Source organism: Primulina tabacum, chromosome 3 (genome assembly GCF_025594145.1).
Source record: "Primulina tabacum isolate GXHZ01 chromosome 3, ASM2559414v2, whole genome shotgun sequence".
In the NCBI taxonomy this organism is placed as follows: Eukaryota; Viridiplantae; Streptophyta; class Magnoliopsida; order Lamiales; family Gesneriaceae; genus Primulina; species Primulina tabacum.
In genome coordinates this window covers 48,995,876-49,009,707 of record NC_134552.1, presented here as the reverse complement: position 1 = coordinate 49,009,707, position 13,832 = coordinate 48,995,876, and the positions used below count along the sequence as shown (strand labels likewise).

General features: G+C 37.0%; 1 protein-coding gene across 1 annotated transcript; it reads left to right on the top strand.

Moving 5' to 3' along the window:
* Positions 1 to 9,044: 9,044 nt before the first annotated feature.
* LOC142541145 (exocyst complex component EXO70B1-like) lies at positions 9,045 to 11,180 on the top strand. Its single transcript, XM_075647754.1, has one exon. The coding sequence runs from the start codon at positions 9,153 to 9,155 to the stop codon at positions 10,938 to 10,940; it is 1,788 nt and encodes a 595-aa protein (XP_075503869.1). The 5' UTR covers positions 9,045 to 9,152; the 3' UTR covers positions 10,941 to 11,180.
* Positions 11,181 to 13,832: the final 2,652 nt, after the last annotated feature.

Sequence of the window (13,832 nt, the reverse complement as noted above, 5' to 3'; positions counted from 1 at the left end):
GCTCAACTTATTTATTCATTCAGCTTTTGTATTACAATTGGAACCGAAGAAAACTGATGAAGTCCTTGCTGATCCAAACTGGACAATTGCTATGCAAGAGGAGCTGAATCAGTTCACACATAACAATATCTGGAACCTAGTTCCAAGACCAATTTCAAAAACTGTTATAGGTACAAAGTGGGTGTACAGGAATAAACTGAACGAAGATGGTTCAGTTGCGCGCAACTAAGGCAAGATTGGTAGCACAAGGATATAGGCAAGAAGAAGGAATTGACTACGATGAAACATATGCACCAGTTGCAAGACTGGAAGCCATAAGAATATTCCTTGCCTATGCTTCATTCAAGGATTTCAAAGTCTACCAGATGGATGTAAAGAGTGCTTTCCTAAATGGCCAGTTGCAAAAGGAAGTCTACGTTGAACAACCTCCATGTTTTATCAATCACCTTCTTCCTGATCATGTCTACCATTTGAACAAAGCCTTATATGGTCTTAAACAAGCTCCAAGAGCCTGGTATGAAACTCTTTCAAAATTTCTAACTAATCACGATTTCTCTGTTGGATCAGTTGATAAGACATTGTTCAAATTTTCAAAAAATGATCACATTTTACTTGTTCGAATTTATGTTGATGATATCATATTTGGGTCAACTAACCCCAAATTATGCGAGAAATTTGCTAAGTTGATGCAGGATAAATTCGAAATGAGCATGATGGGTGAGCTGACATTTTTTCTTGGACTGCAAGTGAAGCAAATGGAAACAGGAACGTTTATCAGTCAAAGTAAATACACAAAGGAGTTGCTGAAGAAATTTGGCACGGAATCATGTTCAGCTGCAAGTACTCCCATGAGCACATCAGTTAAACTAGACACTGATCAAGGGGGAATATCGGTCGAGGCGACCCTTTACAGAGGTTTAATAGGTTTTTTATTATACCTAACTTCTAGTCGCCCTGATATTGTATTTGCTGTCTGTATGTGTGCCAGATTTCAAGCAAACCCAAAGCAATCACATTTTTCAGCTGCCAAACGTATTTTGAAATATTTGAAAGGCACTCAGAATGTTGGGTTATGATATTCTAAAGACTGCACTGTCAATCTAGTTGGCTATTCAGATGCAGACTATGAAGGATGTAAGCTTGATCGAAAAAGTACAAGTGGATCATGTCAGTTCTAGGAGACAGACTGATCTCTTGGTTCAGCAAGAAGCAGACATCCATTGCTACTTCACAACTGAAGCAGAATATCTTGCTGCTGGAAGTTGCTGTGCTCAATTGCTCTGGATTCAGCAGCAACTGAGAGACTATGGAGTCATCGCCAAAGAATCGCCCATATTCTGTGACAACACAAGCACAATTGCTATTACCTACAATCCAGTTCTTCACTCCAGAACCAAGCACATAGATGTCAGACATCACTTCATCAGAGATCATGCCTTGAAGAAGGACATCCGACTAGAATATGTCTCAACCGAACAACAAGTAGCTGACATCTTCACCAAACCATTGCCTGAGACTAAGTTTTCCCACTTTCGCAATATACTTGGTTTAATTGATTTATCTTAATCAAGTTTTATTGCTAATATGTCAGTTGTCTTTTAACGTGTGTTACATATCAGTTCTTACTTTCTAACTGATTTCAGTTTGCTATTTGTCATTTATTATGTTCAGTTCATGATTTATTCATCAAATGCTGAGATTAATCTTTGTAGGAAAATAAAAGACAATGATAAACTGATAAACATTTTATTTATCGAAAGAAATTGTTACGGATTACATCAAAGTATTCTTTCTCAATGAAAGACCTCCACTTGGCCATCCAGCGGTTTATATCACCAGTGGTAGTCTTAAGGAAGCTATCAGAGTCTGCTATAGGCTCTAGGATCCTCTGTTCCTTATAAAGCATTAGCTGGTAGACATATCCATCTTGGAAGAGGTCAGCCCTATCAGAGACGTGCAAGCGTTCCCGATACTTGCTTATTTTTGCCAGAAGGTTGGGAGTGGTCGCTTCTCCACATTCATAGAGAAACTGGAGCCCTTGAAGCTCCTCCCGGTATTGAAGGATCTTTTGGAAGACTTCATCTTCCATTGCAGCTTTTCTGTTCTCCACAGCCGAGCTCATGAAAGCTTTAGCCATATCTGGACTCTTTGAACTGCTTGCACCTTCCATTATAACCTTTGATTATTATTTGCTGATATGTTTAAGACTAACCAAGTTACTCTTATTTATAGCCAGGGTCAAAGGAGATGAAAGGACAACGTAATTACAGCAGACGATTAACCTTCTAAGCATAAGAGTTTATTTAATTCGTTTTGCTTAATTTTCCTTAATCTTATATGCATTTATTAAGGGGGAATATTGTCTTAAAAGTTAACTGAGAAGACAGCAGTTAGTAAATTTTCAACTGAAAAGACACGGTTTTACAACTGATCGTTCAGCTGATAATTTCACTAATCTTCTAACATAAGTTAACACTTTAACCATTTTTTTATTCCATATTTAGTGACAGTGACTAGCATTAAATGCTATATCTCATCAAGTGACAGACTGTAACGTGGAACCTTTTAATCCACGTATTTTCAACACGCTTTTACCACACGTACACACGTACACACGTCTTTTATTCAGTATTTCCTGGACTAACACGTGTCCAAATAATTCGAACAGTCACGTATATTAGTACTTTACCCGCTCCATTTCAGTTCTTCTTCCTTACGTTTACACCAAAATTTTCAGAGCAAAAGAAATTTCAAGTCTTCGTTTTCGCAGGAAATCATTCACTTCAAATGGCCAACCAAATTCCCGCACATGTTGAACGCAATGGCTATTAACTTTGGATCAGTTCTATCAGTTAGAGAAACTGATGTCAAAAACGTATTTCTGAAGCTCGAATCAGCAGGTCTACGGACATTTTTGGGACATTCTTTGCAGGAGATTTACCCCAACGAACTTCAAGACTTCTACTCCAATGGAAAGATCAATTCTGATGGAAACATCATTTCTACTATCAATGGTCAGTTGTTGACCATCTCTGAAGATTCTTTTGGAGAACTATTTTTGTTGCCTTCTGATGGATTGGCACATCTTGCTGAGGTCAAAGCATCTGATATTGAAGAGATGCAAACCCTCATCTCCGCTGATGGACGGAAAATCAAAGTTTCCGATCCAAAAAAGAACTAAAACATGAAGTTCAGTTACTGGCTGATATAGTAGCCAAGGGGCTTTTGGCGAAAGCAGGGTCTTTTGCTGCTCTTACTTTGGAAAAATTTCAAGCCATCACTGCTATCATGGCAGGACGAAGACTCAACTGGAAGCTCATTATCTTCAAAATTTTGAAAAATATGCTCCAATCCACCAAGCAGTCCAAGGGATTTGCTGTTCAACTGAGTTATTTGATGAAAGCCAAAGGATTGGTAGCTGATGATTCAGAGAGATCATCAAAATTCAAAGTATTCAATGCCAAAAACATTTAGCCACCAGTGACTAAACTGGACATGTCTCCTGATCAATTTGTTAAGATCAAGCAGGAGATTGGAACTCTCCATCTTGCTCCCAAGTCAGTTAAAAAGGCCAAGACTCTGGCACAACTGAAGACTCTCAAGAGAAAACTGATCGTCAGTGGATCAGATTCTGAGGAAACACCTTATCAGTTGATTACTAAAAAGAAACGCACTCAGAAGCCAGTCGCTACGTTCGCATCTATTCCAACTGAGAGACTAAAATCTTCAGATGCTCAACAGCATATTCAGGCTATTCCTTTGATAGCTATTCCAACTGATAAGAAGAAGGAATCAGCAAAGGTTGCAGCTCCTTTGATCCAAATCAATCGACCTTTGATCCTTGCCCCTGCTCGACCCAAAGGAATCGTCATTCAAGAACGAGTGGACACTACTCACTTTGAGCTGAACATTCCACATATTCTTACTGATGAGAAAGGAAAAGGCAAGTGGATTGAAGAGCCAAGGCCATCCAATGCCATTCAGACTCACATTGACCTCATCTGGGAACAGGTCAATGTTTTTGCTGAATCACAATTCAAGATTTATGATGCGTGGACTAAGTTCAGAACGCACACATTTGCCAAACAGCTGAAAAAGAAGTCAAAGCTGAATACATTCATCAAGCTGGAGGCAACTGTTATCAGAATGGTCAAGGCTGCTACAATAATTCAAGCTTTGGGGAGAAAGAACTATTTCTTTGATCAAATCAGAGCCAAGAAGTTGGGCCAACTGATTGCGGAATTGAAAAGCAACTATATTCCACTAGTCCAACTGCATATAATGATCGAGCTGTGCTCACGCAGCTAGAAACTGATCTTATGGCTCTGCAATCACAGATAAAATTTTGGGAGATGGATCAAGAACTAACCATTCATGAAGGTACTTCAGATGATGAAGAAGATAAATCGCTTTCTCAACACAAAGAGCCATCCCCTGTACAAGCTACTGTTACAACTGAAGAGCCAGTACAGAATGTACCTCAATCTTCTGCTTCTGATCATCAAATCTATTCTGAGGCTGACTTGACACTCGCAAATATTGATGAAATTATTCAGTCAGTAGTACAAGAATCTCAAACCGATGCACCCATTTCTGAATCAGTTGATCACTCAACTGATCAAGCAGCACAAGAGACTCCTATTAAAGAGCCCGTTGAGCTTGTTGTCTCTGCTGAACCTGCTGATCAAACTGATCAAGCGATTACTGACACTATGGAGGCTCAGTTGCTCAATATTGTAAATTTACCAACTGACGAGCCAACACAAGTCTCAGCTGATTATCATACTGTAGCATCAGTCGATGATCCTCCAGCTGAAAACCCCATAGACTCTCATATTCAGCAAGGTGGCTCATCTGCTGCTCAGGATCAATCATCAAATCCTCTAGTTCAAGAAGCAATAACTGAAACAGCTGTTCCAGAACAGACCATTGATGAACCAATCGTATCTGACGGGACCTTGGTGGTCTTTGATCAAGTTTCAAGGGAACAAGAACCTGAAGCGTTTGGACAGTCACCTTCGCATTCTTCCACAGATTTTGACTTAGTTCTTGAAGAAATTCAGTATCTTAGAATAACATGAATCAGATGATTACTTCCATCAACAAATTCAGCACACTCAACTGGCTCACACTCTGAAGCTAGAGCATTCTGAAGTATTCAATTCAGAGAAATTGAAGGCCATTCAAGCTGATGTAACCTCTCTCTCTCTTTTGCAGTAGATGACATTCAAAAGAATAAGGGTTTAGCAAAAAGTCTCACTGCAACTCAAGAGTCTATTAGTAAACGAGTTGAAGGTCTGGAGACTTCTGTTTCAAGAAAAATAGACCTGTTGCAAACCACAATGCTTACTGTTGTCTCAAGTATCTCCACTACTGTCAACATCCTATCAACGGATGTTCGAAGATTATCTATTAAAATGGATACGTTTGACAAAAAGGGGGAAGAGATTAAAGAAATTCTAGAACAACAGAAGAGGTTTTCTAGTTGAAGAGCAGTCAGTTTGAAGTAGCAGTTCTTGTATTTTTGAAGATCATCAGTTCTTTAAGCTAAATTGATCAAATCCTTATATTATCTACAATGAGTTCAGTCGTTCAGTTTTTATTGACTTAGTTTTGTCAAACACCATAAAAGGGGAAATTGTTGAAAACTAAGTTTCAGCGTTTGACAAATTGCGAACCAACTGCTTATGCAAATAACTGAATACGAGAAAACTGAAGTACACAACTGAATGCGTACCAGCTAAATATTATATACGTCATCAGTTGAAGCAAAAGTATACCTGATTGATCAGTTGGGAACTGATCAATTGAAACAATCAGTTATAAGTCTTTCAGCAAAGTATCTTTCAGCTGATCCCTCAGCTGTGCATATCATTAATTAAGAACGACAACCGACAAGGAGTACACAACAGACTGCAACATATAGTGGAACGCCACATTTCAGAAATTGCAGTATAACAAATGTCAGAGAATATCTACGTGGCAATCAACGGATATAAAGATTCAAAACGTTATTTAAATATTATCGTTGAGAAGGAAACCTATAAATAGGTTAAGAGAGAGAGCAGCTGAGAAAAACACACGAACTATCATATTATTCAAGCTTGCTATTACTCTGCTGAAATCACAACTTACATTCAGATATAAAAGCTCACTCTTATCAGATTTATCAGTAGCAATTAAGGCTACCTTTACGAGCTTGTAAGCACTTTGAAATCATCTGTTAGATTCATTCAGTTGCGTTATATTCAGTCACGCACTGTAAAATTTATTGTATACTAAGAGTTTCAGTTTTGGCAAGTGATAAGTCCAAACTGAAGTGGGTCAGTACAAAGTTTGTATTCGATCAAAGTCTTTTAGTGAAAATCCTATCTTCGTGATAGAAGGGGTGACGTAGGAGTTATTATATTCTCTGAACATCTAGAAACAAATCGTGTGCATTTAATTTCAGTTACTGTCTGTTATTCTATCTTTCAGTCAGTTTACTTCCGCAACTGTTTTTCAGTTAAACTGATTGTTATTGACCGACGAGATACCAAGGGTCAGTTTGTCACTAAACTGAACTCAATATTCGAAAAGAATACAAAACTCGATAGTGTTTATTCAACCCCCCTTCTAAACACTTTCCACCTATTAACCGATCCCTTCAAAATGTTTGCAAGATGACAGGTTCATTTAGCCCCTTTTGATTTTGATATCATTTATAAAAAAGGTGAAGATAATCATCTACCATATTGATCTTATTTACAGATATGAAATCTCGAGATAGAGGAGATTCATCTTATAGAGGAAGATGTGGTAGTGGAAAAAACCCTAATATTATTACACAGCATGGTAAACAAAGGCTAATAGCCCAGAACATATCTAGTTCATCAGCCAGTAATACTGAGCAAAATGAGTTATACAATGAATTTCAAGAATTCTTGAAACAGAAATAGAGAAATAATACAGATTCTTAGTCTCAAGCATCATATGCTAACATCATTAAAGATGATGAAGGTGATTCAGCTGTTTATATAGAGACAAAATATCGCGAATTAATTCTTCTTATAGAAGATAAAGATATCCAATGGGAAAAAACTCCATGGACTATCATGGAGAGATATTTGACCAATACATCATATGTATATGGTTCTTACAAACAAAGAGAATTTTATGAAAATCTTCTATTATCAACAAAAAGTGTTGAAATAACTCATTTTTATAGTAATACTCAGCAGAAAGGAAGTTATAACTTTTCAAAGTTTATTATCAAAAAGATTATATCTATTGAAGAATGAGGTATATCTCCATTAATTGAAAAAAAGTTTTATTCTCAAAGCCATCAAATAATGAGTTTTAAATTCAATTTTTGGGATTATGTTGAAAGTTTTAATAAAACTCTATTTTATGAAAATGAGAAAAGAAAACATACATGGTTTTTAAAAATATGCGACAATGTTTTTCATTAACCGATTCTAAATTGGTTTTTTATATGGTGGAAAATATTTGGTCCATCATCAAAAATTTTACCAGAAGCTTTTATAAAGCTAATGAATACTTGGTTAAATGTTTATCTAAGTATTAAAAAATCTTTTTCTGAACATTGGATTGACGGAAAGACTTTATGTCTATTCTTTTATGAAATTTGGAATTCCATGGATTTGGAGATGACAACCAGAATTCGGTTACACTGATGAAGGCATTCCTTGCCTATGGAGAGTAGGTTCCACAAAATTTCGGGACAAATTATTAAGAGATGATCCAGATACTGTTAAGCCTTATGGCTATGAAACTCTTCAACAGATGGAGGAAAAAATTTCTTTATACCAGAAAGATTTTAATACTAAACAAGAAAAAGAGAAAGATTCTATGAGTCCATTCAAGATTTTGACTCAGAAATATTCTGAGATTTATTCAAAAGAAAAAATGATTGAAGTTTATATTGAAGAAATGAAGAAGGATCTTTATAAGAATATTGGATGTTCTGATTCCAAATCGGACAAATCAATGGCTTCAGAATCGAGCGAGAATCAATTTATTCATCTCATATAAATGCAAGACGCACAAGAACCAGAGGAAGATATTCCTAATTTTTCTCATATCAGCGATATTTTTGAAAATTTAAAAAATTTCATAAAAGATAATATTAAATATGATTACAATATTCATCTTTAATATAGTTGATGGGATATCACAAGTTGGTGGAATATCACTGTAGAATTTTTGACTTTTGTAACCATGTTACTATTTTCTTTTATAAAGCATTGTATTGTTTATATTTTTAGTTGGAATCCGGGGTTTCATGTCTACTCTTCCTTCTATAAATAGGTTGTAGTTTGTTCTTTGTAAGCACGGTTGAGTTTGCTTCCTTCTATACTTTCTCTGTAAACAACCATTCTGCATAAATAAAAGCTTCAAATTTTCTGATTACAACTTTGTAAGTTTACATTATTGTTTTTATTTTCTGTTTTTATTTATTGTTTTAAATTTATATTTCATAAATTAGCCTGAATGACAGGCTAAACTATTCGTGCTAAATTATTACCTTACTATGACACGATCTATATTTATTTGTAACTTGTAATTAAATTGAGATAATAAAATATTTATTTAAATTTTAGAATTTAATGTAATATAAGGGTTATTGGTTAGAACATAAGGTAAAAAGATGAACCAGTAAATGATAAACACAAGATTCGAGTTTAACCAGGAAATAATAAATTCATGTTGTAGCCCTTTAGCCTGCTTAGTCGAGAGATGACGTTTAAGGCGTTTATGATTGATTTTTATGAATTTATGTTTCTGAGGTGGACCTCGGTAAAATTCTCTTTGTTTAATTTCTTTGGTATATCTTTAATAAATCCTTTTATGTTTTGTAAAAGTTCTAAATAAGAACCTTATATTAATTATTATTCTGAAATTTAAATGTCTCCTTTTCTTAGCTCAATTTGAGTTGAAGATAGTTTATAGGCTGAAACCAATAATCTCCATGTGCGTTAAAGTATAAGAAAAATTTGGTAAAATATGGATTATATTAAAAGTCAAACGAACTAATAAAAACAAATAATAATAACGACGACGACTTCGCAAGGTCAACTTCTGCAGTTGCTCAGAATCGCCATTTTAGTTCAAAATTCAAGAATCAAACAAAGCTAACATCAACTGAAACAATGGCGGAAGATGGCGAGGAGAAGCTGATTGCTGCAGCCCTCCAAGTTGCTAAAACTATCGGCCCGAATGATGCCACCAGTGACGAGATTCTAAAGGTTTTCAACGGAAGACTACGGGAAAAACTCGCTCACGAAGACCCACGCATCGGCTCAACGGGACTGTTACAAAATTTCAACGCTCTCCACCGTCAGATCTCCCGTTACCTGTCTTTAGACCGCCCCATCTGGTCAAAGTCCGCCGATTCCTCCTGCTTTCTCGATGCTGTCGACCAGTTAATCGACGTTGTCCGTGATTGGACCCCATTCGCCAACGACGAGAACATCTCCTCCTGTCTCGAGCGGGCTGAGTATTTGCTCCAACAGGCGGTGTTCCGTTTGGGAGACGAGTTCAAAACCCTTTTCGAACGTGGGTCCCAATCGTTTGACTTGAATCATCCCGAATACATCTCGTCGGACGAAGACGACGATGACGAGATCCCGGTGGCGCAGCCAATGAAGGATTACGATTTAGTGTTAGATCTTTTGCCGGCAGGGACTACGAGGGATTTGAACGAGATTGCGAAACGTATGGTGGTTGCAGGGTACGGAAAAGAGTGCTCCCACGCGTACATCTCGTGCCGGAGGGAGTTCATGGAGGAGAGCTTTTCGAGGTTGGGAATGAAGAATCTCAGCATAGAAGAGTTTCAGAATATGCAGTGGGCTCAGCTGGAAGATGAGATTGAGAAATGGATCAAAGCCATTACTGTAGCCCTTCGAATTCTTTTTCCGAGTGAGCGCCGCCTCTGTGATCGTGTATTTTTCGGCTTCTCATCAGCTGCTGACATTTCATTTATGGAGATCTGCAAGGATTCCACAATTCGTCTCTTGGATTTTGCGGATGTGGTGGCAATGGGGAGCCGAGCGCCGGACCGCTTGTTCAAAGTGCTGGATGTATACGAAACGGTAAGGGACTTGGTGCCCCAATTTGAGTATATTTTCTCTGATCAATACTGTATGCCTTTGTGGAATGAAATTGTTACCATATGGAGGAGATTGGGGGATCTTATAAAAGAGATCTTTATCGAGTTGGAGAATTTGATCCGTAATGACCCGGCCAAGACCGAGTTTCCGGGTGGAGGATCACATCCCGTTACGCGATATGTGATGAACTATCTACGTGCTGCATCCCGGTCCCGGAAAACTTTGGAACATGTTTTTGAGGAGGGTGGTGATAATTCCTCTTTAAGGGATCATATGGCATGGATTCTGAAGCTTTTGATGAGTAATTTAGAGGCGAAATCCAAGATTTATAAGGATCCTGCTCTGTGCTTTTTGTTCTTGATGAACAATGGGAGCTACATCTTACAAAAAGCTAAAGATAATGAGCTGGGAATACTTTTAGGTGATGATTGGATCAAAAAACGCACGATAAAAGTAAGGCACTACCTCTTGAGCTATCAAAAAAATTCGTGGGGTAAGGTTTTGGATGTACTAAAAATTGACAATAGTTCTATAGCACCTAATGAAGCATCCAAGATTTGGAGAGAAAAGTTGAAGTTATTTAATTCTTGGTTTGAGGAGATATGCCGGATCCAGTCGACCTGGGTGTTCTATGATGAAATATTGAGAGAGGAGTTGAGGATTTCGGTGACTGAGTCTTTGTCACTGGCATATCGAAATTTCATTGGCAGGCATGAGAGTGTTTCACGTCTAGGAGTGAAACAGGATCGGTATGTAAGGTACAGTACAGAAGATATTGAGAACAGGGTCGGTGAGTTGTTTCAAAGGAGTGGCAGTGAAAGAAAGTGAAACGAATAAAATATGGTACTCTGTGTCATCACACACACACTCTCTCGCATGCACACTGGCTATTGCTTCTTGAATTCTTGTTGATTTCCTTGTATCCTTTAGTACTCTATACAACAGTGTAACACAACTTGTGTCACAAAAGAAATCTTGGGTGCTCTTAAGACATGCTTTAATCATTCACAAATCCTCATCTGAATTCTGTTAATTCGAGTTAAACTTTAATATATACTGTTTTGAACTTCTGCGTGTACCATCGATTCATAGCAAGTTTGTGTTGAATTTTTTATGGGCTGTAGAACAGCTAATCACTGATATGCACTACAAATTCATGTAGCTGGTAAAATTTTGCACAATCTTGTTGGGATTTTGACATCCAAATGCCAAGTTTTATTTGCGTATTTTCTTTGTAAAACTTCTTACTTTACTAAAATTGTGACCACTGACTAGTATCTGAACAAAGCTGTTTTCCTCACCGGAGTTTTTGACATCCAAGTGCAACTTTAGTTTGTGAAGATTTCTTGTCTAGTTGTTTAATATTCCTCTCCCGCTTCGGTTTGTGGGAGGAGTTTGATGCGGTTTACTAAGGTACATAATAGATTCCACTGGCACCTGGGGTTAGTCATTTTAGTAGTTCAGGAACCAATACAAAATAATTGCAAGAAAAAGTTTACTGTTGAGAGTTTTACTGCCTCGGATATATAAAAGTTATTCTTAGTACACCTTATTCTTATTATTCAGAACTAGAACTGGTTTATCGTGTTCTAACTTTTACTTAGTGAATGATTTTGGGCTATTCCTAATGCCAAGGGTGTTCAACAATGAGCTTAGCAGATTCTTGTTAGAGTAGGTGTTCGTCGAGCCAAGTGTTGGTCGAGTATTCACAATGAAACTCTATGTATAAACAATCTTTATTTTAATAATATTTGAAATTATTGTTTTGGCACATCTTTATCTGTATATCCATGCTAGTTGCATAGATAAAGCCCTTGAATATACAAATAGTAGAAAGAATATGAGATTCTCATATGATGAGTATCATGAAACTCATATTTGCAATACTGTATATTTTAAACAGTTCCTAGTCTATTCAGCCGCCGCTAAAAAAGATATAGGCCGCTCGAGTTTGAGACTAGTATCTGCGATGTGAGTACCATGTTTCATTGGTAGGGGACATTGTGATATCCGAGCATGCAGATAGGTGCTCCTGGTAGATGGCATTGAACAACCCTCCATATAGGACTTTCCAAGTGGTTCTCACTTATCGAGTAGAAACGTCCTAGTTTATGGTTGTACACCATTAGTCCTTATGACCCGGGACAACATTGAGACTCTATATGCTAGCATTACACTTTGACTTGTTTATCGACTTTCATGGGGTCATCAGGTGGCAAGGTTGGGTGTTTTGTCGAAACATATAGGAGTCGATGCATTGTAGTCGGGGATTCACAGCTTACCTTCGGGTATAGATATCCTATGTGATCACATGTATATGTAGTATGAAATCTCTGATCAGAGTATGGTGGTAATTATGAAAGGGGTTTCATAGATTACACCATCGATGCAACTACGACATGACACATAGTATTGATTCTTTGACAGCTCTCGATATACCAATAGTTGTCGAATCGGTCGGGATATATGAGATGAAGGGACCGTACTGTACGCTAACCATAATAGATTGGTTCTTGTAGGCATTATCATTTGATACCTAGGGAATCATGTAAGCGATGCTACTAGGCATTTAATATGATTGGTTGGGTACTATCAGACTTGAGTTCTGACGTTCTTATTATCAAGGAGTTGATAAGTAAGAATGAAGCACTTGGGGTATGCTCAAATAAGGACATGTTTAGTCCCGAATCACATTGAGATGTAAACCCACTGGCTAGTTATATCATTGAACCATTGAGGGTCACACAAGTGCTAACTTTCTGGATCCCGTTGAGAAGTAAAATAGTTCAATGTGTTGAACGGCTTATAAAGGAGTTTATAAGCGCAAATAAAAATAGAAGTATGACTTCTATAAGGAGAATGTAACTTTTAATTTTAGAAGTGTTCCTAAATTAAAAGTTGGCCAAACAAATAATGTATTTGAAAATTGTGATTTTTCATAAACATTATTATGGACTAAATTAAATTAATTCAAGTGTTGAATTAATTAAACACTAGTGGGCCTAGTAAAGTTCAAATAATTAAATTAATTCAAGTGTTGAATTAATTAAACAATATTGGGTCTTGTAGAGCCAAATAGGAATAATTATTTAACTAGTGGGCTTGAGTAAAATCAAGTAAGGTTTAATTAGTCTCAAATATGTTTGAGATATTTAAATAAAAAGTTCATGGATCTTGTAATTGTTACAAGCCCAAATAAAATTGCATGCTTGGAAGGTGAAAGGTTGGAGGATACTTTTTCAACATCCAAGGCATGTCATGCCTTTGGAATACACAACAACTTTTTAAACAACAAAGAAAATTTTCTCTCCACTGCACTCCATGAGATGGCCGAAATTTTCATACCATTCTCCTCCATTTTTTTCTTCTTCATTTTGTTGAGGAAAGCTTAGTCTTCTCAATGAAAAATGCTCTAATTTTTCTAGTGCAAAATTAGAGTGGCTCTACTTTGTTAGTGGTGGACCTAATTTTGAAGGAAGGAGTCCATTTGAGCAGGGAGTGGTGTTGGAAGCTTGTAGATTGTCTACCTTCAAGAGCCAAGTTGTTTACAACTTGGTTGGAGCCAAAAACATCAATCCTTGTGATTGATAGGTATAGTTCCTAAACACACTATGAATGTTATCTTTGTGTTTATTGTATTTGCTACACATCATAGTGTTTATGGTGCTCGTTCTTGTATGAAAATAATTTTTAAACTTCCGTTGCGCATTTCGGGCACCT